Source organism: Oculina patagonica, chromosome 3, assembly GCF_052425735.1.
Source record: "Oculina patagonica isolate OP01 chromosome 3, crgOcupat, whole genome shotgun sequence".
Classification (NCBI taxonomy): Eukaryota; Metazoa; Cnidaria; class Anthozoa; order Scleractinia; family Oculinidae; genus Oculina; species Oculina patagonica.
Window position 1 is genome coordinate 13,060,799 of NC_135760.1, and position 26,996 is coordinate 13,087,794.

Genomic DNA, 26,996 nt, shown 5'->3' on the forward strand with positions numbered 1-26,996 from the left:
TCCGGCTTCGTCTACCCGCGAGATGCGGGAACGAGATTACTGTTTCAGTTGTTTCGGCGGATTCGTTTTGGTGGTTTAGCTTGTTTTGGTCGTTTCGTTTCGGTGGTTTCATTTCGTTGTTTTGGGTTAATTGATTTTCTTTCGAAAATTAGGGGTGGTCCATGGACGGGTCCACAAGGTGGTCCATGGACCGGGTCCACAGGGGTGGTCCATGGACCCGGGTCCATGTTTTGTATACGTCCGGGTTAAACCTGGTGTGAAATATTTGTCTATGTTGTTTTAGTTTAGCAAATAGAGACCTTACAGTACTGTCACATGTGTACTAACATTTCTGTATTTACTATTTTGAATGTACAAGCAGTATTCCTTAAAATATATATTTTTAAATATTTTTACTGTACATCTATGTTTCCAAGCATTATGTATGTGGTTGCTTGTTGACTGAAGTAAGTTATCTAGTTTTAAAATACTATTTACCGCCTTGCTATTCAGTAGTAGTTTTGAAAATCTGTTAGTTTGGACACTGCGACCTACATCAACCATTAAAATGTCCAATAAGAAAAAGATCACACTTTGTCATTGAAGCATTTACTATAACAAATTGGAGTCAATTTTTTAACAGGTGTAGGAAAATACAGTAGTGTTATAGTCAAACAACAAGCAAACTGACATGTTTCTTACTGTTTAGGATGTAACTGTGACAGAGTAGGATCACTATCAACAGACTGTGAAATCAGTACAGGACAGTGCAACTGTCGTCAAATGTACACTGGGAGACAGTGCAATCAGTGCAGCAAAGGATTCTACAGCTTTCCTGAATGCAAAGGTAGTTGCATGGTTATTGCTTACAGCAATTTTTAATGCAACAGTGATTTGGTTGTTTGTCTGGTAGGGTTTTGCCATGCGATGTACATCATATACACAGATGCACTGTCTTGTTGTTATTTAATTCTTTAGTTTGTAACTGTGATGCTGAGGGTACAGCTCGAGATATCTGCGATCCAAACACTGGAGTGTGCATTTGCATGAAGAACTTTGCAGGTCCTCGCTGTGATGCTTGTAATGAAGGATACTACAGGTTTCCAGGCTGTAGAGGTTAGTTGCTATGTATTTAACAATTATCCTGCGAAATTGCGCGGAATATCGCCTACAGCCGAGTCGGCTAAAATCAGACGATATTCCGCAAGCTTGAACAGGATAATTGTTTTATTATTCAACAAATCGTCAATGGAACACATTTTGCAGGTAGAAAAACTGTAATCATGCAGCGCTTTACAAGACTTCAGATGAATTTTCTCAACCTACGTATATCGCAGGATATCTGTTATGTATGGATGACAGATATCAATAACATTTTGACCATATATGGACAGCGTGCGCATTTGCTGAATAAAAACGTCAGATATACATGAATGATAAAGCTGGAAAACCGATCTGGATTTTATTGAGAACTGAAAGGTTGCCTTAAGACTTCAATACACGTTTACATATTTACAACTATCCTGTGAAATAGTGTGGAGTATCGCCTGATGCTTAGCCAATGAGGTTGTAGGCCAAGTTGGCTATCGTCAGATAAGCACAATAATTATTTTAGTGTTCAACAAATTGTCAAAGAAACACATTTTGTAGCTAGAAAAAATTGTGACTATACAGCCCTTTGCAAGACGTCTGAAGAATCGTGGCAACCTTCTCCTGTCATGCATGGATGACGGCTGGATAACAATGACAACACATATTGGCAACTTGCAAATTTGATAGTTGAATGATAAATTAAAATCTACAACACCTCAGACCTCTTAATATCTCATGACTTTGATATTGTTTCTGTCAATCAGCAGAAATTTAATATATCAATTTACCCTGAAACTTGCGAGGGTCATGGACATTTAATCTCGCCTTACCATATCAAAGAGAGTTGGCAAGAATAGAGGGAGTCATCACATTGGTGTTGATGTTCTTAATGGGAAACCAAATCCTCAAAGCTAACATTGAAACACATGTATGACAATCAGTAATGAGAATTTATGTTTTGAGCTTCAGACTAAAAGGGTTGACATCTCTGTATTTAGGTTGTGGCTGTTCTGCTGAAGGCTCAGTTTCTGCCAAGTGTAACCAGTTTGGAGTTTGTGAGTGCAAAGACAACTATGATGGTAATAAGTGTGATCGGTGCAGCTTGGGGTTCTACAGCTACCCAAGATGTGTCAAATGTTCCTGTGACCCCCGAGGTTCAGTACACCAGTTCTGTGATCCAAACACTGGGCAGTGTAACTGCAAAGGAAGTTTCCGTGGTCTTAATTGTAATCGCTGCCGCAGTGGCTATTATGGGTTTCCTGATTGTCAAGCATGTCAGTGTAATCCTGCCGGGATTAAGCCACTTCCAGATGGACAACTGGTCGACTGTTCATTATCAAATGAGGTGAGTTACATCATAGGTTTAAGTAATATGACAATCAGTCAGTCAGTCAGTCAGTCAGTCAGTCAGTCAGTCAGTCAGTCAGTCAGTCAGTCAGTCAGTCAGTCAGTCAGTCAGTCAATCAGTCAGTCAATCAATCAATCAATCAATCAATAATCAGACAGTCAGTCAGTCAGTCAGTCAGTCAATCAATCAATCAATCAGTCAATCAGTCAATCAATCAGTCAGTCAGTCAGTCAGTCAGTCAATCAATCAAATTTATTTATCCGCAGAGCTGACAGGGGGCTGATTACGCCCCTAGCAAAACATATGCTAATATGCTGAGAAAATAAATAATAGATATATATCTAGAAAGAAAAATTAGATAAATAAGTAGGATTTATAAAGAAGGGATTTGATTTGCAGAATTGAGTTAAGTCATCTAAATCACAAAATAGAGACAAGACTTTTTCTTACTTTATCTAATGTGTTGTTACATTTTCAATTTGACAGGGCCAGTGTAATTGCAAGAATAACGTCCAAGGTCTTGCATGCACAGAGTGCAAAGATGGCTACTACTTCCTTCAAAGCAGTAATCCTTTAGGCTGCAACAACTGCGACTGCAACATGGATGGTGTGATTGGCGGCCTTCGTACATGTGACAAGTTTACAGGGCAGTGTCCTTGTAAGCTGTATGTCGCAGGAAGAAAGTGCACTTCATGTAAAGCAGGATTTTATGGTCTGGCAGGCAGTAAGGTGTTTGGGTGCACAGGTAACAGCTATTGTTAATTTATATTGTTTTTAGCTATTCCTTTTATTCCTGTCAATAACTCAATTAACTAACATGCATGTTCAATAGGTCATTTCCGAGTTCCCTGGCTGCGAGAGGCGAAACCATCATATGATAATAAGTTCTCCTACAGGTCCATCTGCTCACTCATTCATTGAATGGGAGAGACCGTTTTAAAACAGAAACAAAGGGAAACCAGAAATGGCCTATTTATAAAGTAATATCCAAACAGTGCAAGAATGCACAAATTATAGTTGACATCAACTTTGTTATTGATACCACTAATTGTCCCTACTTACTTCCGTTGGTATGAAGGCAGTTGGTGAACTATCAAGCTGCTGCAATTTCTAGAATTGGAATGGATTTACGTTATGTAAATCACTGGAAAAGGGATGTGTACATTATAAATTCACTATTAATATATACTGTAAATATTTATGAATTTGTGACAGAGGAACAGCTTATTTGTTAGTGTTGCATGCATATTGAAGGATCCTAGTGTGCCTCCACCCCCACCTTAAATAATGCAAGCCTTGTACATGTAGCAACAAGAATCTGCAAGCAGTTTGTAACCGTGCGGTTAGTGTTTGACCACCTCTTTCAGTTCTTTGGCTAGAAAGGCGCGGCGCCGCACAGTAGAAAATCAGAAATGCAGTCACTTCATAAACACACAAGTCGTGTTTGCGTCAGTCACGGAACGTGCGTGACATGAATTTCCTTCAGCACGCCTGGTCGGAGAAATGCCTGCTTACGCATGGAACACAAGCAAATATTTATATTGTGCCGAATGTTTAATAAAATAAACCCAAACCAGTTCATAAATTGCATTAAAAGAAGTCCATTTCACGCCAAAATAAAGAATAGTCTTTCCAACAACCTTTCTCGAATTAGCTGTAAATAGAGCATACTTGCCTGCGCAGGTAATTCCCCTGGCGCGATGACGTGTATCCCGTGCCTTGACACATTCTTGCTGAGCTTGCAATATACGTTTCGATTCCCAGAATAAACTTAAAACAAAAAAGTCGTTGTTTTGCAATATTCAACACATTCCGGGTAAATTGTACGACTTGTACTCGCTCCGAGTACAAGTTGCACAACGCCTAAATGACACAAATTCAAGTTACTATTTCACACAGAGCGCAGAGTGTTCGTAAATACTTTTAAAATAAGTGAATGATTATTTAAAGCTACAGGCGAGCGATCGCGTGACATGGGTCTGACATAAAGTGGTAGTTTTTAAATAGCTTGGACATGTCCAAGCGGTCATCAAATCTTGCGTGACCGTGACAAAGGAGCCGGCTGGGCCGCGTGGGTCTGGAACGATTTACCGACAAAAAAAAAACGACAAAAAAATGCCAGCCAGATTATGAACCGGCTTAGCACGGTTAATGAACCATACAAGATTATAACAGATATCAGGCGCGTAGCTGAAGTTTTTGTAAGGGTGTTCGTATTGACAGGAATATTTATTAAGGGGGGTTATTTAATACGAGTTCGGCGCGAGCCTCTAGGGGGATCTGGGGGCATGTCCCCCCAGAATATTTTGAATCTAGAGGCCCGGAAATGCTATTTTCAGCATTGTGTACGTCAATATTTCAAACTCGATGGAGTGTAAAATAACAGGTATTTTTAGTCATAACAACAATATTTCCGGCGTTTTGTTAACTTGATACATTCATACATACATACCGGCTTAGTACACTAAACGTTTCACAAAAGCTTGATGTGTGCTGCAAAGGTTAAGCCCCCACCCCGGCTCCACCTTCAATGTACTAAAAGCGGCGTCAAATCGTCAATATGCACTAAATACACCATAGTTAGTACTAACTATGAATGCACGTATCACCTGGGTCCCCCGAAATTGTAATCCCCGCATTTTGTTTATTGATACTCCATTTATCAAATCCCAGACGCCTGTTAAGGAAATACTTTTTCAGCAATGGGATTATTTTGACTACATATAATACTAGGGCACTAAGATCCATTCTCCTAACAATTTAATACTTTCCCGATACTTTTAGCGTTTTCGTGCAGGGTAATTTAAAAGCTGCAACTCTCAAAGTTTGTTTTCCATTCCCCCACTATTTGCTAAAAGCTGAAAATCAACAGTTTGTGTTTTCGGTCCTCCATTATTGACCTCCAAAGGGGGTTCTTTCGAACCCCTCGAACCCCCCTCCTACGCGCCTGGATATACGGTAAATAGCAAATGATTGTTTGTTGTTATTGTCTTACAGGGTGTGACTGTGATGTGGGGGGTGCATATGACCAAAACTGTGACATCACATCAGGCCAGTGCAGATGTCGTGCTAATGTTGTCAGTAGAGACTGCAGCAGGTAAAGCTGTTTGCTGATTACCTTATTATTTCTTATTTTCGGAAAACTTAATTTTGCGAAAGTGGAACATGAATATTCGTGAGACTTAATTTTCGCGATTTGGCCAAAAATAAGTAATTAACATAAAAATATGCAATATAAAATTTTGCAATTTTTTCAAAAATTGAGAAAATTAAGTCCTGCGAAAATAAGTAAGGTATTAATATTACGATTACTTGTCACAGTTGCTATACATGTTATAGGACATGAACAAAATTCACAGTACAGCAGTCGTTTTATCAAGTAACTAGAGTTGTAGCTTTTGATGCTCTAGAAAAATTACTGTCAGCCACCATAAAGAGCAAATCTAAAGATGTTGCTTTGTAATGAGTATTAATTTGCACTTTTTGATGGCAGATAATGTTGACAGTGTGATGTAATCAGTTGTTTTCATTTAACATTGTTTTGACATTAAGGTGTATTTTTACAGGCCAGCCCCTCGACATTACTACCCGACATTACTTCACATCAAGGCAGAGCTGGAGGATGCTACAGCTGTTCCTATGAAATCTGCTCCAGGTCAGGATGTTCTGTCACCTGAGGTTTCAATGGAAAGTGACGGCACTCCTGCCAGATTTGGCTTTGATGAAAGTGTGTTTCCTGGATACTCATGGAGAGGATATGCCACAATGTCAGACCTTCAGGTATGGGAACCATGTTATAATGATGTACATTGTAGGTTTAGACAAGGCTGCCCTTATCATGGTAACATAATTTAGAACTTATTTGTCGAACAATGCTTAAATTTTTTTATTGATTAGCAGCAAGTCTAGTTATTCTAGTTCTCACTTGGTTCCTGCTGATATTCTAGTCGTCTATGATGTACTAATGACCCTGTGCTTGTCATGTTCAGCTAAACATCAGATCTTGCACAGGCACATTCACTTGTCTCTCTCATCGCCAAGATGTATAAATGGCACACTGACAAACTTCACATCCAGAGAAATGCCTGAGTAATCTGGCAGTTTATCATGGAAATATTTACTGTCTGTCCTGTGTGAACCCTGATAACTTACAAATAGGCCTAGGTTATAATCTGTTCATCAGTCTTTTAAACAAGCTGAGACAGTTAAACACAAGGACACTTGACTTGTATGAAAGGGCTTGTTTGTATTTGCTGTAAAGACTCACATATTAAATTCTACATGCAGAGAGCATTAAAGGTGACCCTGGACATTCCAAAGACCGCTCGTTACCACATCATTTTCCGTGCCATTACGAATGAGAGTTCACCAGTGACAGGCAAGGTGATGCTCACTCCTAAAGGAGGTGTAGGAAGCAAACAGAGCAGTCCTGTCACATTTGGTTCAACAAATGTTCCTACACATCACACTGTGGGAGACAAGGGTATGGCTACACAGTTCATGCTGACTAAAGGACAATGGGATCTGATGTTAGTGCTGCCTCCAGCAAGCGTACTCTTGGTAAGAATATTAAGCTTTCCTTTACAGTGCAACAAATAAGGATTGATTACTTGATATAGTGTTGTAAAGACAGACAAGAGTTAATTCCTTTTCCAAATTTATAGTTAACAACTATTTACTAAAGTGGAGGTGGCTAGTGGTGGATATTTACCGAGCCGCGAAGTGTCACTAGCACTGACACTGAGGTGAATAGTTGTTTTTGTATATACTAAAACAGTGAGATAATATAGCTTGAAAGGATGATTTTTGACTAGTTTATTACATTAATGAGTGCAGTTTTCATGCACGAGTTGCTCGGGCGTGAATAGCAAAGGATATTTGAGTAGCCAATCAGTGCAAGCAGCCAAGAACGTTATCCACTGTTTAAGTGATATACTAATACAGGTTAACTGAACCACAAATTGGCTGTGACTAAAAGTGGGACAGGGACATCCCCACATCCCCATTTTCATGTCTCCATGTCCTTTTGTCCCACTTTGCCAAGTCCCAGGCCATGCATCCCTGCATCCCGAGGCGAACACATGCCCTCGTGTCCCAGTCCCCACGTTCCCATCCCGATTCCAGCCCCACAAATCTGAATGTTCTCGAGGACTAGAAGAACTGTAAGTATGACTTAACTAAAAACGGAATTACAGCCTCTAAAGACAGTCAATTTTTGCTACATGTTTGCAGGATTATGTTGTTGCTCTGCCACAAGAATACTATGAAGCATATCGACTTGAAGAGAAGGTCACCAAACCATGCCAAGTGAATGGTATCAATACGTTGTGTAACCAGTTCTCGTACCTAAGCACAAAGAAGCCAGGACTGTACACAACAGAACTAGAGACAGGGTACATCATCAGGACCAGTGGCAAGCTGACACAGACACAGTTGTTTAAAGACGAAGCAGTGTTACAGCAGTTGGATTTTAGTGCTATGGCTTTGTTAGATGACAACCAGGTCAGATCTTAATAACTGTAATGATAATTTATTGCAAAATGTGTGATAACACCTTTTATGAAAAAGGTGATTTTTTCAAAAAAGGTTTAAAGCGTAAATCATTATGTGACTTTGCATCGGAAGTAATGCATAACTGCTTAAATGTTCAGTAGTATTTGTTAGAATACATGTACTCAGCAAAAGAATTTGAAACACTTAAAACTGTAGAACGTTTGAATAGGAAGTCGCGATTGACCAGTTTGGTTAATAATAATCTGTTAGGTTGAACCCCGCTATTTCGAACTGTAAGGGGAAACAAAAAATAGTTTGAAATAGCCGATAGTAAATGACAAAAGGGCAAATCCAAGGGAAATGGGTTTTAATTTAAAGTAACAGGGAATTCAAAATAACCGAGTTTGAATTAAAGGGGTTCAACTCAGCCATTTAATGCTTGGCCATACCAGTTCAAATGCTTGACTGTATCCATTTAAATTCTTGGCCATAACCTAATATTGATCCCATCTGTTTGAATGTTTGGCTGTTTTCTAAAGCTTTTGTTTGAGCTCCAATTTGTTTTGTTTTCTTTCCACAGAATCGTGTTACAGCAGACTTTAAGATCCCCAAGAGTGGTAAATATGTGTTTGTGCTGCAGTACTACCACCCTTCTGATAACAAAGCCAAACTGAATGTGTACCTGAGATATCCTCAAGGGTCACAGAGAGGAGAGTTCAACCTTCAGAGCTGTAACTACAGATTTGGTTGCCGTCAGGTGGCTGTTGATAGTAATGGTGCTGTAAAAGTGTTTGATGTGTCACAGATACAAAGAATGGTTGTTACTCTTTTGGCAAGGGATTTATCTTCTCCTATTGCTGTGGTATGCATACTTCTTAATTATGTGATATTGTTTTTTTTTTCACTTTTGGTTTGCTTAACAATAATAATTAGACTATGAGCCTGAGTTTTCTATCAGCAAATAGTCAACGAGTGCAACCAAGTTGACTGTCACAAGAATGTGAACGAGAGATCTGTTTAAGTTGAAACTCTGAAGGATTGCAGTCCAAACCCCACAATTTTATGTACTTTTGAGCCAAAAATCTAATTCATTGTCGCTTTAAGAGCATGTACGTGTGATTGTGTTCTATCAGCGAAATAGAAAACAATGGAAGAACCACTCAGATTTGCAGATTTCCAATAGAACACGGCTGAGTATCTACTAATCCTTTTTAAGCCCGGGCCACTTAATTCTACTGAGTAGAATCAGAATCCTTTACACGAAAATGAAGTGCTCAAGATTAGTTACTTACACTTTGCTCAACTCTGAAAATACATAAATTTAAGCACGCTCCCTTCCTTCTTCCACTACTGTTGACAATAAAATCACAAAACCTTTGATAGTATTAATACTATTAATAGTGATTGATATTTTGTTTTTTATTATGAGCAAAGGAAGGAATATTTCTTCCTTGCTATGTCCCTGATTAGCTTGTGCCCACTGTCTTTTTTAGGACTCCATCACTGCCATTCCACTAGACATGTGGACACTGGATTTCATTGCACCAAGCATCCTCTGTACAACCCAGGGAAGCGAGTGTATTCCAACATCATATCCCAATCCAAAAGGAGCTGTAAAAATTGAAGCTGAAGGCAGCGATCCAAATGACCCACAGCCACCGAACAAGCAAGATCCAACAGTAAAATTACAGTATCTGAAGGGACCAGTAAGTATTTAGTTGGAAATATGACTAAAGGACTTTTAACCACAAACACTCATAAGTGTGAAATGTTTGCTGCCCACAGTGTTCAACTGAGTAAAGGGAAACTGCCTTTGGTTTGAGTTATCAGGAGGTTCAAAAATTAAGGGTTGAGAAATCAAAATTTCACTGTATAACACTCTCAGAACAAGTTCCTTGGTTGGTTGAGTGTGAATATAATAGTGTAGCTAATTTATTTGCTTTTTTCCTACAGAAGATTCATGTGCTGGCAGGCCCTGTTCCTCGGCCTGGGGAGTATGCAGCCATTGTTCACTATTATCAACCAAACCATGCTTCATTTGATTCACAAGTGTCTGTCACAAGTGACCGTGCACTGGATGGTTCCATGAAATTCCATTACTGTCCTCACGCATCAGGCTGTAGATCTGTCATCAGGGACTTAAATGCATCGCCGTTCTTTAACATTGGACGTAATTCAGTTGCACTGGAATTCACTATTCCTGAGAACTCATCAACCTGGATTGTAAGTTTCAAAAACAAATAGTGATTTAAATTTATTTCTGTTTCTTATTGAAGATCAATACCGGGGTATATATGAAGAGATCTGTGTCATCATGTAATTCCTCTTGACAAACATCCCGAGTCCCCATCTTCTTTGTTAGCTTGGTGTTAAAAACCATTTTTTTAGATGAGGAGTTACAAGAAATGGTTTCGTTGCAGTGAGGACAACATTTGCCACTACCAATAAAGATTTTCACCAGCTAAATTATGGTCATACATTTGAGTGCTTTGCCATACATGAATAAGCTACTAACACTTTGTCTCTTAAGCATAATTAATTTATTATTTCTTTTTTTTTATCTAGGATTATGTTTTACTTGTACCTAAAGCTTCATTTACGGAGGAACTGCAAGAAGATGCGCCAGTACCTTTAACTCAAGCATTTCTTGACTCGTGCAGCAAGGATGATTTCTTCATCAAGTCCTCAGACCCAAAGTTTTGTAAAGATTCTGTGTTCTCACTCACTACAGCCTTCAGCAATGGAAGTCTTTCCTGCAACTGTAATCTCAAGGGATCTTTGAACAGTGACTGTGACCAGTTTGGGGGACAGTGCCCTTGTCGGCCAAACGTTATTGGCAGAACGTGTAGTAGGTGCAAGACGGGGTATTATGGCTTCCCTAACTGCAGAAGTAAGTTCAACTGCAGTAATGTTAGGTGTATTATGAAGAAGTAACAAAACAGAAAAAAGATTTAAGTAGCTATATTTTCACTGGTATAGATCTTGGCAGTTTTATTTCACATGAAAATCAGGTTGAAATTTAAGTACCTTCAAACAAGTAATCATTCAGGTGCATGACAGAAAACTCAGTCAGTTCACTTGTCCTTTATTTTTATTTGACAATAATATGTGGAGCTCATTGGGCGTTAAGAAGTCTTATAATCCTTGAAATCAATAAAATACGTCAAAACACTGGGATACAACAAGTAAATTAGTTATACATCATTCAGCAAAACCGTATGTAAATTGTAATTATTGTAAGTTAACAGTTTGCTTTCCTTGCCAACTTCAGAATGCCGCTGTGTTTTCTGTAATGAGATCACTGGAGCCTGTGACTGCCCACCCAACACTGTTGGCCCCAACTGTGAATTTTGTCTGCAAGGCACGTGCTGTTATGACCCAATCCTGGGCTGTCAGGACTGTGGCTGCGAGAGGTTTGGTGTGGTTGGTGGTAATATAGCATGCAATCCTAACACAGGACAGTGCAACTGTAAACCATCCCATACTGGAACGAAGTGCAACAAGTGTGCCACTGGTTATTATGACTATCCCCTGTGCCAGAAATGTGAATCATGTGATCCCAGAGGGGTTGATAGCCGAATCTGTGATAGTAATGATGGAACATGCTTTTGTAAGGTAAGACTTAGTGCCCAAAGTAAGGGCTAAACCAAAGTTTTTAAAATGATGTTGTAGTAATCATTATCAACTGTCCACAAGAAAATCAGTTAATTACAGTGTTTGTATGCCGGCCATAACTATCAACTTTGCAAATGATCCAGTTAAACAAAAGCACATGTACTATGAAGTGCCTCCAAAGCCAAAAGCAGTGGGCATCCTCGCATCTTAAAATTTAAAACTTATTAGCATTTTTTATAGTCTATGGTGTTGTAACGTTGCCAGGCTTGTATGGTAAAGAATGGTAAATGAATTCCTATTTTGTATTAATTTCAATTATTATGTGGATCATTTGGAATGCACCTGAAAAGTCAACCTTGTCAACAAAGGAAAGATTAAAGAAATGCTAGTTTAGAGGAGGGCTTCTATTAGGTTTCCCTGGGAGTCATAGTATGTCTACGGGCTGTTTGGTTACCCTGGAAACCCTTAACACCCCAGGATACCTAACCTGCACATTTCAGTACAAGTGCCTATTGTAGGTCTTATGCAATATGTTACTTCTCAGCCTGGAGTCACTGGACCACGCTGTGATAAATGTGCAGCAGGACGCTTCAATCTAGATGCTGACAATCCAGACGGCTGCTCTGAGTGTTGGTGTAATGGTCTGTCAGACACTTGTGACAGTGGTGATAAGTACTGGTAAGAAATCGGATAGATTTTAAGGCTTTTAATGATAAAAAATTGATATTTCCCGTGTGGCACTTACACACTACATAACACTGGAATTGGTCTTGTCTATTTTAGGTCCAAAGTGGACACCATGGACAACTGGCAGTTAGAGAACAGTCCAGCAATTGTTGTTAAAATTGGAGAGACCAACCTTTATGCCTCTATAAGCAGTCAAAGAGAAGAGAAAGGCAAACCAATATACTGGGTAGCACCAAAGGAATTCCTGGGGGAGAAGGTACACTTCATAGAACTTATTTTTCCCTGAATAAATGACTTTGAAATTATGAAGTGTTATTAAAATTGTGTTAAGAGTTGCTACAAGGGACACTTTGGCCAGGGTCATTTTCTTCATTTTATAATTTACTTGCCATTCATTTAAAGGGTTCCTTGTACACCACTGAAATGGGCTGTTTGTACATGAGTTTCTTCTCTCCACCATTACAGATTAAACAGTGGACAATAAGTTAAGCTTATCTGAATGGATTTGTCCCATTTTGTTTTTCAATGGCTTCCCACTCATAAACACAATTATGTTTGATGCAGGCTGTAAGAATTGACTGTTGCAACACAGTCAAGTAAAATCTTTAATTTGACTGAGTATCCCTGGCACTATTGAAAGTTTCTTTATATTACCCTGATGTGACATCTGTTGCAGATTTCATCTTATGGAGGCAAACTGAGTTACACAACTCGTTATGAAGTGCCACAAGGGGAAGCTGATTCACCAGTGTTGACAATTAAACCTGATGTTGTGATAGAGGTACTTGACTTATCTTGCTTTGTCTTTTTCTTGTTTCTTACATTCCAGTATTGTTTGTTAACTTTGTGAACTTGAACAGGTGGTTATGACTGTCTGGTCTCAAGAGCAGAAAACTAGAATCTCTGATATTAAAATTTACTATGACTGGAACTTTAAATCTGAAAGATTTCAATTTCTTGAAAAAAGAGGGTTGACATGACATTAAGCAATGATTTAAAAAGGAACTGGAGAATTCCATGAACAATTAAAATTTGTGTATCCTTTCAAATGAACTTTTTGCTAAAAAACACTGAAAGTAAATGTCATTTGTTGTTGTTGCTGTTTCAGGGTACAAATGGTAAAGTACTTCATAACAAGAGACAGCTTCAACTCTCTCCAGGAAAGACATCAGCCATAGAGGTGCAATTTCTCGAGGTAAGTGCTAACAGCCTGATATGATGAAGTTTGAGTTATTTCCAGTTTGGAGATAATTTATTTGTTAAAATGTCTTGAATGTTTATCTTTCGATCATAGTACCTGTGGCAAGATGCCAGTGGATCAAATGTCAGTAGAGATGACTTCATGTCAGTTCTTCGTGACATAAAATCTCTTAAACTGAGGGCATCGTATAGCACAGTTGTTGCAGAAGTGACAATTAATGATGTGAAGATGGATGTTGCTGTAGATGGGCCTCTTGCAGGAGCAGGAAGAGCCAACAGTGTTGAAATGTGCGTTTGCCCAGAAAGAGCTACTGGAGCATCGTGTGAGGTCAGTTGACACCTTTTGTGTAATTAACAAAACCAAACTTTGTATGCTTCAACCTAAGCAGGTCGTAAAGTATGATCGTCCGGGTGAGAGTAGTTCTGAGAAGAACTGTTGTTGGTGACTGACATTTCGACAACCTGAGTGGAAGTCATCTTCAGAGTCAAGTGAAAAGTTGTTAGTCAGTGATGTTCATATGTCTGGTCCATTGAAGTTGATTGGTCAGTTCAGCAGTGATGTTACCGTATTGTAAAGTTTTTCGACAGCTGACAGCTGAACTGACCAATCAACTTCAACGAACCAGACATATAACATCACCGACTGACAACAACTTTTCACTTGACTCTGAAGACGACTTCCGCTCAGGTTGTTGAAGCGTCAGTCACCAACAACAGTTCTTCTCAGAACTACTCTCACCCGGACGATCATACTTTACGACCTACTGATACTCCTGGGTTCAAACCATTCACTATATTAACCTGAGCAGTAACACACACAGTAAAGCATGCTCACAGCCCAGGTACAACTAGGTCAAAACATTGTTAATGTAATAATTTCTATAAATATTTTGGTTTTCAGCTGTGTGGAAAAGGATACACCAGAGCTGCAGATAACAGCACATGTGTTCCTTGTAACTGTTTTGGACACTCTGATGACTGTGACAGTGAAACAGGAAACTGCAGCAATTGCCTTCACAACACCACTGGTAAGGCAGATTATTTTATTATCAGCCATTGATTTTGCTCATATCCCGATTTCTGGGGAAAGGAGGGCACACCTATCAATTTAGAATAGGTGTGCAGCACAAATTTTTTTAAACCCCAATAAAGTTAAGTTAAGTTAAGGTTAAGGACAGAAAATTGAAAATGGAATATTCTTTCTAAGGCCAAAGACAAAAATGAAAGGGAACAGAACATAACTTCAACTTTTACCAAATCACTTTGTCAATACATTAACAAGTAGTTCAGTTTAAATAAACCATATCCTGTTTAGCTGGAAGTTTACCAACAAGCAAATACAACAATTTAAAGGAACCCTACGTATAATGATCACCTTGCATCACAGTGCCAAAAAGGGCCATAAGGAAACCCTCTTTACAGTGCGACTGCTTGAACATTTTTTTTTCAACTAGCCTTGAAACTAGCCTTGAAACACTGTCTTTGTCTTCAATTATTTCAGGCCTGAACTGTGAAGCTTGTGAACCTGGTTACTATGGCGATGCAACAGTAGGATCTGAACAGGACTGCGGTATATGTGAATGTCCTTTAGGAATCATGTCAAACAGCTTTGCTACAGAATGTGCCCTTAATTCCTTCAATGAACTCTGGTGCAAGTGTCAAGAAGGTTATATTGGACAGAATTGCGAGAGGTGTGCTGACGGTTTCTATGGTAACCCATCTCAACCTGGTGACTATTGTAAGAGGTGTGGGTGTAGCGGTAATATTGACACCAGCGTCAATGGAAGCTGTGATGCGCAGACAGGACAGTGCCTCAAATGTATCAATGCTGCAACAGGAGACCAGTGTGATCGCTGTTTGAATGGCTACTTTGGGGATGCAGTTGTTGCAAAGAACTGTGCAAGATGTGCCTGCAGTGATTGCGGCACTATTACTGCAGTCTGCAATCACACCACTGGGGTGTGCGAGTGTAAGCCCAATGTTATTGGAGATTTCTGTGACAGCTGTAAGGTAAATATGGGTTATTGGTCACATTTGAGGTCAAGGTGGCTGGATATTGGTCAAGTTCTAAATGCATGTGTATAGACCAAGACAAAGTAAGGGTCTATACTCACAGAATGAGGCCAATATCCAGCCATCTTGGTCAATAAACAATATGCACCATTTATCTTGAGGGACACAGCAGGCAATCCTAAACTCAGGTACCAATTTTTCATGAGCTCACATACCAATTACAGCATAAGGGCAAGGTTTGGTTCATGTTGTCCATTTGGAGGCCTAGCCACATAATAGGTAGTAGTACTAAGTAAATGTTTTTATAACTAAAAATAGAGATGGGTAAACCCATGATAAGGCACCTAGAACGCATCAAATTTGTTTGAGATGAAACAAGGATTTTTGTTTAAACCATTCTGATTTATTCAAGTTTCACGAATCAACCTCTTACTTTTGTTAGCATCAAGTTTTGTGAAAATGAGTGTACTATATGTACAAATTACATTTTCAAGGTTCTGTTCCCTTAAAGTCTCACTATCGTTTCCACCTTAACGACTTAATGTTTTTTTGTAGCCAAATACCTGGAACTTTGACAGTTGTCTTGGCTGTGAAGATTGTGCTTGTGCACCTGTAGCACTGTCTGCATCATGTGATGTGAAAACAGGCCAGTGTAAGTGCCCAGAGGGTGTCACTGGAAGGACATGCGACAGATGTGAGGCAGGCTTCTTTGGTTATACAGATGCTGGCTGTCAAGGTAAGTTCATTCAGGTTTGATTTTACATTTCTTGTTAGGTTTTAGGGCAACTGGCTCAAGATTCATTTAGCGAGCCTCCAGAATAAGGTGTTAGTGTATGTCTTAATCACCACTTTCACTTTAAACTTTTACCTAGCACTGTACTGGTCTCGATTTTTAGCACAAAGCCAACTCAAGGAGACAGCTCCTAGGATAAGCAATAAGATCATGAAGCTGGCAGGGTTAAAATAACAGTGGCACCTTACAATTGACCATTAGGCTTCAGACTGTAGGACATCCTTAGAATCGGTTCTGCTTCTCTATGATTGCTGTAAAATTCTGAAAGTAACAGTCCGCCAAGGAGGTGGCCTCTTGAGAGAACTACCATAGAGTGTGCACCTGCACATCTACACCTCTTGGCACTGCCACCCCCTATCATCAGCCAGAACCCATGCATCTTGGTTGCATTTGAGAAAGTTTTAAAAAGTAAGATAGAGGTGGTTACCGGTATATATGTTCCTGGGGGCACCCTGTATATTTTTGGGTGGGGGTGGGGTTTTGTTTCAGTGTTTTTAAGGAAAAATCATCTGTCAACAACGTTGCCACGATGATTGTTTTTATGTTTAGGAAAGCCTCTTTCTCTTCTTTTATTTTGGGCTTAATTTGTGATACCACTGAATCGTTTCCCTTCAAATGATACCCTATTCTAGACCATAAAGTCTGATTTATATACCCTATCCTAGACTAAACTGCTTGAAAACCACACCCTTCACAGCGGCACATACCTATGTAGCTCATTTATGGGAGTGTTCCCCCCCCCCCCTCCCTGGATAAATGGTACACAATTTAGCTATGTGAAAGTAAATAAAAAAGCAACCTTCTGAAACTGGTAAATCCAGAAATATGGAAGGCCATTATTTTCTATGGGTTGGTTAGGGACTGGTCTTTGTATGTTGTAAACAATATTTTATTCTCTTTTCAGCTTGCAATTGTCCAAAGGGTGAAGAAAACTTGTTTGGCTTCTGTGACATAAACACTGGTCAGTGCTGTAAGCCGGGAGGAAACTGCACCATCTGTCCTCAGAACTACATTCTGACACCTGAGGGTTGTGAATACTGTGGCGAGTGTGTGGGACGGCTTTTAAATACCTCCACTGACCTAGATCGCAAGCTTACACAGGCTCTAAAGTCTGTAGAACATGGAACTGCAGGGATTATCGCAGAGGGTCGATTTTCAGATATCAATGAAACTCTTCAAAGGTTTGCAACAAATATCTACTGCTTTTGTTTGCAGATGTTAGCTTTTAGTTTTGAGTGTTTTACTCATGACACTGCAGATTTATACTGGCTGCTGTAAAGCAGATTGTTTTAAAATGTTTTCACATTTTTTCTCTCATTTAAGGAGCAAAAGGGAGAGATTAACTAGAAAACCTCATCAGCAAATTCACAAAAGATTCAAATTTTGGTCTTTCCATTTATTGTGTTAAAAAAAATTAAACTTGGCAGTAAACAGTGGGTCGAGTTAAATGTAGAGGGATTAACCATGTACACAGATGTGTGTATTATTCATGTTGTTACATTCTATAATTCTATAATCATTATTTTTCCATCCAGATTGATCCCGCCAACTAATCAATACAATACAACCATGGAAGAGTTGCGCCAGTTTGTAGGGGTCTCTGTTGTAGATGGTAGGTAATAGACAACATTCCTTAAGGAAAACAAAGGCTATTAGGCTTGTATGTTGTCGCCAATTGCCCAGACATTTTTTGTTGCCGCAGAATAAATTTAATTTTGTGTTGCATTTTTCTTGATTTAGAAAACTCTTGTAAAATTGAATGATTGGGGCTTTAAAACATTTCGTTGCAATTCATACAAGAAACTCATTGCTGCAGTTTTTAGAGTTGTCATTTTAAAAACAGTTTAAGGGGTCAGATACCATATGAGATGGCACTAGGAGAGTCACATTAATGATTACCAGATTGAACATGTAATACATGGCCATAGTTCCTAGCTGGACTGGACAGCAAGTCGCATATATAAACCTAAGCTATAAATTAATAGAAATGGGCAGAGCTTTTTCATACTCGCACGTTGATGCAAGGATCTATTTTGATTGCTATTTTGCATGAATTTAAGGTAGAATCAGAATAACACATTTGTGACATAAATAGGAAAGTGTGTGACGGAAAACATGCTTTTCCGTTTCTTGGGTTGTTCTACTGCCCATTATTAGGAACGTGTTATAATACTACTGATGAAAAGTTACACTTAACAGGAAAGGCAGTCATGATGTGTACACACATGTACTGTAATTTTCACATGTCCTTACATATAACAATCTTTTTAATTCTTTTTTAATTTCCTAACATTTCCTTCATTGTGTTTTCTTCTGAAGCCCTCCCTCATCCCCTCGCCATATATCCTTTGAATGCCAAACATGGTGGAAAAGACATTGGTCCAAATTCAAAACCAGACGCAAAACTTTCAAATGCACCTCCAGTGGCAGGGCCATACCTCAAATCAGATGGCGCACGGCAGTTGAAGGGCCAACCAGACAGTTATGTTGAAATCCCTAACCAAGGATCCCTCGACACTCGCAAATCAACCTCCATTTTGGTTTGGGTCTATCACGAGAACATGAATGGCCCTATTGTAGACTATGAGGCAAACAAACCAGTTAATCTTTGGTTGTACAACTCAAAATTCAGGCTACAGTTTATGAATCGTGACAGAAGTGCACCCACTGTTGATAGTCAGCTAAGCGGGACTGTGTCGCCAAACACATGGAACCATGTCGCTGCTACATATGATTACGATAGTGGCTTAGCAAAGCTTTGGGTGAATGAAAAACTGGAGGATGAAGCTGATGTCGGTGTAACAGAACTAGCTACTGACGGCTCGAGTGTGTTGATGGGTAGACTGGAAGGACTACCATTTTATTTCAAGGGCCGCATTGCTTGCCTTCAGTTTTATGACAAAGCACTTACATTGGAGCAGATAGATATTGCAAAACATGCCTGTGATCCGGGTAAACATTTAAGTCTTTTTTGCGAAAACGTGATGGTTGTGATATGTCTAAAAGTTTACTCTTGAGCAACAGAGTAGTTAACCTTTCATATCCTCACCTAATTCACCATTTACTTCCTGATAATGTTTGCTATAATTATCATTAACCTACTGTCAGTCATAAGCAGGCATGAAGGCTGTAAGATTTATACCTTTTATTTCAACAGCAGTTTAAGTTAGTTAAGATAAAATGGCTGCTTTAATACAGGTTGCTGCGTACACTTTCTTGAATTTGAAAACAGGTGGGGTTCTTCCACACTCACCCCTGTGTTTACACAAGGTTATGGAAACATGAATGCCAAGAAAATCAAAACATAGTAATTTAATTATCAGCATGTCTAATTGTCAGTACTTTATTTTTTGCCTCCAGCTGCAGTAAATAGCAGTTATAATGCAACGCAAGTTGCAGGTACCCTTACAGAGAGGACAGACTCTTCTGAGGAGACAACAGAGGTAGTAGAAGAAATGGTCATGAAAATAACAGATCAAGCAACAAAGGCTTTGGAAAATGCCACATCCACAAAAGATGAAGCTCTGGCTTTAGAGCAAGAAATAAGGGAGGCGCTCAATAGAACACATGGTGAGTAGGGTTTAATCTTTTAATTCTTGTGCATTCAACATATCCAAGCTGTGACCATTAATTTTTGTTACCATTGTGACTTTAAACTGCTTTTGCTATATAATTATTGCAGTTTTCAGTGAAATGGGAACTTTGAAATTCAATCCTCAACCAACGGTTTTCGCTTTTTGCTACCGTCAATCATCTGCGGTCATTTGTGATTGGTAGATTCCGATCCATTTTGTTTATTTCTGTTTATCATGGTTCTTTGGCTGTTGCCATAATATGATTGATGGCAGCAAAAAACGTAATCGTTACTTGGATTTTGAATTTCAGTTCGCATTTCACTGAAAACTGCAATAATAAGCAAACCGCTAATCCTTGCTGAAAAATGACTAAGTGCTGACAAGATGTGCAGTAGCCACCTGGCATGTATTTTATGTGTTATTGTAAAATTCATTAACTATTCATGAGGGTGCAAACCAATCCCAGTACAGTATTCAGATCACATGTACACAACTGTAAACCCCATTACAAATCAAACAAGAGAATTAACTTTTGATACAAACTCCTACTCAGCTAATTAGTACAGGTGTATTCATTAACTTTTGATACAGATCTCTACTGATTCACTTAACAATACTTTGCATTCAACTTATTGTTTTCATTTCACAAGTAGAATAAAATATTCGCATCCGATCTGTATGGCCATTTACAATGGCGAGCCTAACGGCTCGCCATTGTAAATGCCCATACAGATCTCCTGCTCATATTTTATCTACTACTTATAGACGTTTCTGTCACATACCAGGAACTATATTAAAAAAAAAGATTTCCAGAAAGTTAAAAACTCTTTTGAATGTGAATTGAAACATCTAAATTAACTGAATGTCATAACAGAAATTGATTCCAATTGTTTTCTTCCATTTCAGGCGTTATAGACTTTGCTGAAAACATAGCCAAAACTCTAAAAACTGACAAAGCAAACCAAACACTGTTGTTAGAGGAGGCTGAAGAAATCTTGAAGGAACTTGTGAATAGAAATTTTGATGCTGCAAATGCGACAATGACTGAGGAGGAGGAACTGGCAATGGAGGCCATCAACAGAGCAAAGTCAATGTTAAATGACACTGTCAGTTTGTGGAGCCAACTTATGGAAGCTAACAAGACCCTGGATGAATTGCTTGGTACATTTGGTTCAATTCTGGACAAGACCAGCAGTGTTTTGGAAAACACCAGCCTTGCTTTGGAGACCAATAATATCAGCAAGAGTTATGACTCCCAGGTAAGTCAAAAAGCTATGATCAAGATCCTACATATCTGAGGATCCTACAGCAAGCACTAAGCTGTTAATTCCGCACGTGTTTGTCTTAACCCAAATATTTGTTAATGCAATTTAAGTATGATGTTGTGTAATAGAACGGTAATTTTACTTTTTTTCTTAACTTTCGGATTTAGACACCACTAACAGAGGCAGCAATGAAGAAAAAAGAGGTCGACAGTGCCCTTATGAGCCTGCAGGAAGTGATTCAGACCACCAAAAGTAAACTGCTTAATGGAAGTTCATCTTTAGAGGTACAAGTGACTTTTTTGTCTTTTAAATTCCAATCTTGAAACATGAATGTTTTTTTACTGGTCACTGCACATTTCTTTTAGTGTTGGCTTAGAAAACTTGGAAGTACAGCTGCAAAACAATGTCCTTTATAATTAAAGGACAAACTCATTATCAGTCAAGTGTTGTTAAAAAGGTTTAAGTTTTCTTTCAGCCAGTGAAATTAGCCAGAAGCCGGCCCTTAGCGACATCCCTGGACATAGTATGCTTACACTCTTGATCTCTGTAATCCTTTTGCAAGAGGAGAAATTTATCGTCAGCATGTTTAATATTTTAAGTGTAACCTTTTCAAGAATATTCGTTGTTGTTTTTTTAGTGTAGATAATTTTGTCTTTACTGTGGATGACTTATTTATTGTATATTTTTGTCTCCATTTTTTTAGTCTTTCAATGGAAGCTTTCCACGACTAGATGATCTCATTGATCAAGTCACCAAAAAGATGGCCAACATTTCTCAAACTATGGATGAGCTAACTCCATCAGTGGTTATGGCCCAGAATCATTCAGACGAACTGCGTAAACAGGCCGATGAGCTGGAGAAGCTTTTGACAGACATTGAGTTTGCTAACAAAGCAGTTAATGCATCACAAAGATACTCAGACATTGCTGAAGCGTTAAAAGAAGCGTTAGCCATTGCACAAGAAGCTGAGAAAATAGCCATGGATGCTAGAGATGAGGTAATTTCATTTGCACATTTTATGTCCAGCTATAGAATGTAGTCCATGAGCCAATTCGTAAAAAGTGGCTGGAAAAGCAATTTCGTAGCACCCCCAACCGAACAAAGTTTCCTTGGTACCAAATTAAAGCTAAGGGCCTAGTGTTTTATATTCAACTTGTTTCCAGCCGCGAAAATGGAGCTTAAAGGAAAAAACGAGAGGTTTTTATCAGGGTGTGGGTGGGGATAACTTTAGAACATTCAGGTCGGTATATTATAACAAGGCCCATATCTCCCACCTCATTACACCAAACTTCACTAAACTTGGAGGGATTAAACAATCGATCATACTCTTTAACATAAGATGCTTTGTAATTAATTAACTGTCACCATAGAGACGGTTGCTAAGGCCTATATAATAAAACGATGACACTTCAAATCCTGTGTTTCAGAATGGAAGTTATATGGTCACGCTTTTAATAAAAGTTGTTATAGCGCAATGAAAGCTATAATTGGAAGAAATGTACAAACTTAACTTCTCCCCGAGTTAAAAATCCCTCAGTTAGCAAATATTTCCTTGAATTTTGAGACATTTAGTACCTTAGCAACCATTTGTTTACATGTAGACTTTTGAACAGCTGGGACGTAAAAGTAGTACGATGAGCTGAAATATAGCAGTATTTCAAAAATTATTGCTGTTTGGGTGATCAGTGGTCATAAAAAAAATTAAAAATATGGTTGTATCTTACCTTTAAAATGTTGAAATTAAATTTTCGGCAACGTTTCTGTTGCCTTCCTCAGAATGAAATTATTTAAAGAATAAATTTAAAAGTTTAAAACTTCTGACGGTCCCTAAGAGAAACAATAAGTGGCAAATACGCTTTAGGGAAAGACTGGCGTTCATTAACAACTTCGGTGTTTACTGTGGAATCCAAAGATTTAAAAATAACGCCTCGTTCCAGTATTTCTACAAAGTTTGGATGAATGTCATATCCAGTGGTGTCCGAGTGCTGTTTTATGGCAGACTTGATTTTTAACTTGATTTTTAACCTTGTAATTAGTTTTATTTGAGGACCTCTCTGAAAACGACGTCATGTGAGGGGAGCCTCCTCTTGAAAGTTTTGTTTTATTCTTTTTAGACTCATAATTGCCTCGGGTGCCAGGGTAGTGCTCTGTCCCTCTAGAGTTCCAGGATATTTGACTTTCACTAATGTATACAAAAGGACACGATTTGCATTCCACTTTATAAACGATGCCAGTAACTTGGTTGTCATGTAGCTGTTCCTTGGGTTTTCTGAGAACATCACCAAAATCATCCAATTCGCTGATTTTGTAACCAATCGCACAATTAAAAAAGTAACAAGAGAGCATGATCTTCAAAACTAATTTTTCATGGGTGACTGTGGAGTATAGTAAAATGTTATATTGTATATTATAAACAGAGAATTACGATTGCAAAAGTTCCCAATGTTTTTTTTTACGTTATTCTGTATCTGTGGTTTCTGTGGTTGGTACGTATACTAATTATCAATACTATTATTATGTAATTATCTAATGAGATAATTGCTGATTATTTTTGAATAAGATAACACAATTTTTGCAGCATCAATAGTGCATGCCATTTGCACAAATTATGTTCGAGTATCATTTTCTTGACTGTGTGTTTCATTTCGAGGGTTTCGAGTGCCCTTGCTGTTGTTTATAAGCTTTGAATATTTTGTATGTACAATGTAGCGTCTTGAACCATATTGCCTGCTGCACAGTGGCTCTACTGTTGTACACAATAATGACTGAACTAAATATTCCTCAAGGAGAACGTGCTCGATCAGTCAATGGTAGTAAACCAAACTCAGTGAGGTAAATGCCTTTGCCACGTTAGAAATGTTAATGGCAATCTGTGTATCTTTAACAATAAGACATATAGAAGTCATTTTAAACCTGTGCAAATCAGGAAAGATGGAGTTTTTAGAGTAATGGAAGGATGTTAGAGCGAAGGTCCTAAGGGAGGATATCACAAGAGGTGCTATTGGCCATGCACAAATAAAGACCACGCGACAAGAGCTGATAGAAAAAAAGTGAAACTCTCCTCTTAACCAGCAGCACACGAGGAAGTGACCAATGAGCCCGTGCAAAAGCGCGTCTGTCAATCTAGTATCTTGGTAACAAATCCTGACAAATGCCACCCTCGACAGCACTTTATGGATCACTGCTGGCAAAGACAAACAAAGCCGTTTTGTCTAAGCTGCTGGATATATTATTGAGAATTATGACTTTATTGAGAATTATGACTTTTTCATCATACACAGCGCCATCACTTCCGCTCTTTACTCAGCTGAATCTTTTAAATATATACCAAATTAATGATTTCTTAATCGGCTCCTTCAGTTTCAGTCTTAGCAGTAAAGTACTTCCATTCTATTTTAGTGACTTCTGTTTAGAAAATGCGCAAGTTCATGAATATAATTCTAGAAACTCAAAGCAACTTCATAAAACTTATAACAGAACAAATTACGGAAAATATTCAACAAGAAACAAAATAATTGACTTTTGGAATAGAATACCTTTGTTCATCAAACACTCAGCGTCTTTAATAATATTTAAAAAGAAACTGAAACAGTATATTTTATCTTTAGCAGTGACAGCTCAGTAAAATAAGAAATAGAAATTACTTAATTAGAGTGATATTATTATTGTACATGTATTATTGTACTACCTGACTGATATAAATTGAATGTATTTTTTTTCTAAAAGTTGTTACTAAAGGGAGACTACTTTGTAAAAGCCCGTAAGGGTTTCTTTAGTCTTCCTCCCAAGTTATAATATTGATATACATTCTAATGTACTTAATTGACTTCATGGGAAATAAACATTCATTCATTCATTCATTCATTCATTCATTCATTCATTCATTCATAAAAATGTTCCTGTGTTGCCCTCTTCACTACTTTCTACCTTTGTTATCATTGATGCCGTGGCTGTGATTCAGGTAATGACACATGTGCCAGACAATTTCAGTGCATATAGTGCTATTAGCCGGGCATCAGTACCCTGTAATTTCAATCATAAATGCTGAAAGAAGCAAGCGCAGTCGGGATGGACAGACTGGAGATTAGTAGCTCACAGCAACGTTGAATTGCTCACGACAATGGCCGGAAGACATTTCTGAGCACTGGGAAGACTTGCCTGCTTCATTTCCTTGCTTGTGAATGAGCAAGACATTCGTATTCCCACAAGCTAGAAGGACGTGTTGTGTACGTCACAGATGGCTCCTTGGGTACAAGACTTACGGGAAGCGATGGTCGTGTGTTGTCAACGGCAGTCCCAGAGCTTTATACCGAGCAGGAAGAACTGGGATGTTTTTGCACGTTCTGGATGCATTCACAATGGTCATCGACAATTGAGTATTTACTCTTCTGATGCAGACGTGAAAGTGCTGGCAAGCCATCATCAAACCAGCAAGAAATGCCATCGTAAGTACGACTCAGAATCATTCTCGAATCGTGGACATTTCCAGTGTCTGCAATCAGTTAGGGGAAGTAGTATGCAAAGTGCTTCCAGGCCTTCATGCACTGACTGGCTGCGATTCGGTTAGTGCCTTCTCCGGCAAACGGAAAATGAAAGCTTTTAAGGTAGTTAAGGAAATAACAAACTACGACTGAGAACTAGTTCTTCCCTTTGGCCACGATAATGTACATGTGAGGGACGAACATGCAGCATATGTTGAAGAACTTGTGTACTTTTTGTATGGAAAGGCAGGGAAAGATGTTAATCAAGTTAGATACCACTTATTCTGCAAAATAAAGAATTACAGTCGCACCACCTCCCGCCACTGAATGTCTGCCCTCAAAAAACATATACAGAAACCTTACAGGCTTAAATTTGTAGAAATGCTTTGGAGGCAAACCCGACAGCCCATAAGTCAGTTGGTAACGGATGATATATAAAAGGACCAGGAACTGAATATTGATTAGACAGACCAAGCTCTAGCACCTGAGACGGTGATGGAGCTGGTTTGTTGTGGCTGCAAGGTACAGTGCCGGAGTCGGCGCTGATCCTGGACAAGAAGTGGTATGCTTTGCAGAGATGCATGTCTTTGCGAGGACAGTAGTTGCACCAACTGGTCAAGCAAGGAGGACATAGACGGGGATAATAGCGAACCCGAAGATACTCACTTTTAATTAGTTAATACCTAGAATTAATATGTGTAGAAAAACACATTTTTTTAGAGTTTGCGACTCCATTGCCATTGGAAAGTTTGAAATTTTCTTTTTTATGTTTTTTTTTTTCAAATACTGTGATTCTTTATACATACTGTTAGATATTTTTATTTTCAGGACCTGCATTGATAGTAGTTTTTTCTTAAAAATGATGCAGTAATATTGTTTAAATGTGTTTTAATTATAATTATTGTTATCATTTTTATTGTTATTGTTGTTATTATTATTATTATTATTATTATTATTATTATTACTATTACTACTATTACTGTTATCATTATCATTATTATTATTACATTTTGAGTCTAAAAGAATGATTAGAGCCATTGGAGGCATTATCAACAGCATTTTGTATTTACCATCATTTCTGTAAATAGAAGCTGTCGTTTTGTTTGAATAGGAATGTGTTAGCGGTTTCTCCATATTTTTAACAGTTTCCTTATTTCTTCATGTTTCGTGGAATTTCAATGAGTTTAGGAACATATATGAACACAAAACTGAGACGGGTTTGTGAAGTTGATATACCAGCTATTCGATTCGTGAAGTACAGTATACTCACCATTGCGAATGGTAATAAAGAACAACGTTTTCAATAACCTTGCCTAGCAATCATTGCCATAATGACATAACTGGTACAAAAACGACCACATTTCATTCTAGCACAATATATTTCACTCCTTTTATTTCATAACCGTTGTACTTGCTGGATATAACCGTGCAGTGTGCTTGACAGTGTGCATACTG

General features: G+C 38.5%; 1 protein-coding gene across 3 annotated transcripts in view; it reads left to right on the top strand.

Moving 5' to 3' along the window:
• The window catches only part of LOC144646694 (laminin subunit alpha-like), a 54,816-nt gene that overhangs the window by 9,310 nt on the left and 18,510 nt on the right, over nucleotides 1-26,996 (top strand). For 2 of the 3 annotated variants that reach the window (XM_078506366.1, XM_078506368.1), the window contains exons 9-36: nucleotides 689-826; nucleotides 958-1,095; nucleotides 2,070-2,416; nucleotides 2,906-3,164; nucleotides 5,417-5,516; nucleotides 5,986-6,199; nucleotides 6,707-6,979; nucleotides 7,652-7,921; nucleotides 8,493-8,774; nucleotides 9,406-9,618; nucleotides 9,866-10,135; nucleotides 10,478-10,802; nucleotides 11,184-11,527; nucleotides 12,072-12,205; nucleotides 12,311-12,470; nucleotides 12,891-12,995; nucleotides 13,323-13,409; nucleotides 13,509-13,742; nucleotides 14,316-14,442; nucleotides 14,916-15,424; nucleotides 15,983-16,163; nucleotides 17,125-17,401; nucleotides 17,756-17,832; nucleotides 18,540-19,172; nucleotides 19,581-19,790; nucleotides 20,702-21,054; nucleotides 21,228-21,344; nucleotides 21,764-22,057. In XM_078506366.1, coding sequence (XP_078362492.1) covers nucleotides 689-826; nucleotides 958-1,095; nucleotides 2,070-2,416; nucleotides 2,906-3,164; nucleotides 5,417-5,516; nucleotides 5,986-6,199; nucleotides 6,707-6,979; nucleotides 7,652-7,921; nucleotides 8,493-8,774; nucleotides 9,406-9,618; nucleotides 9,866-10,135; nucleotides 10,478-10,802; nucleotides 11,184-11,527; nucleotides 12,072-12,205; nucleotides 12,311-12,470; nucleotides 12,891-12,995; nucleotides 13,323-13,409; nucleotides 13,509-13,742; nucleotides 14,316-14,442; nucleotides 14,916-15,424; nucleotides 15,983-16,163; nucleotides 17,125-17,401; nucleotides 17,756-17,832; nucleotides 18,540-19,172; nucleotides 19,581-19,790; nucleotides 20,702-21,054; nucleotides 21,228-21,344; nucleotides 21,764-22,057 — 6,671 coding nt within the window. The remainder of the gene's footprint in view (nucleotides 1-688; nucleotides 827-957; nucleotides 1,096-2,069; nucleotides 2,417-2,905; nucleotides 3,165-5,416; nucleotides 5,517-5,985; nucleotides 6,200-6,706; nucleotides 6,980-7,651; nucleotides 7,922-8,492; nucleotides 8,775-9,405; nucleotides 9,619-9,865; nucleotides 10,136-10,477; nucleotides 10,803-11,183; nucleotides 11,528-12,071; nucleotides 12,206-12,310; nucleotides 12,471-12,890; nucleotides 12,996-13,322; nucleotides 13,410-13,508; nucleotides 13,743-14,315; nucleotides 14,443-14,915; nucleotides 15,425-15,982; nucleotides 16,164-17,124; nucleotides 17,402-17,755; nucleotides 17,833-18,539; nucleotides 19,173-19,580; nucleotides 19,791-20,701; nucleotides 21,055-21,227; nucleotides 21,345-21,763; nucleotides 22,058-26,996) is intronic. The other variant, XM_078506367.1, reaches the window with a different exon arrangement.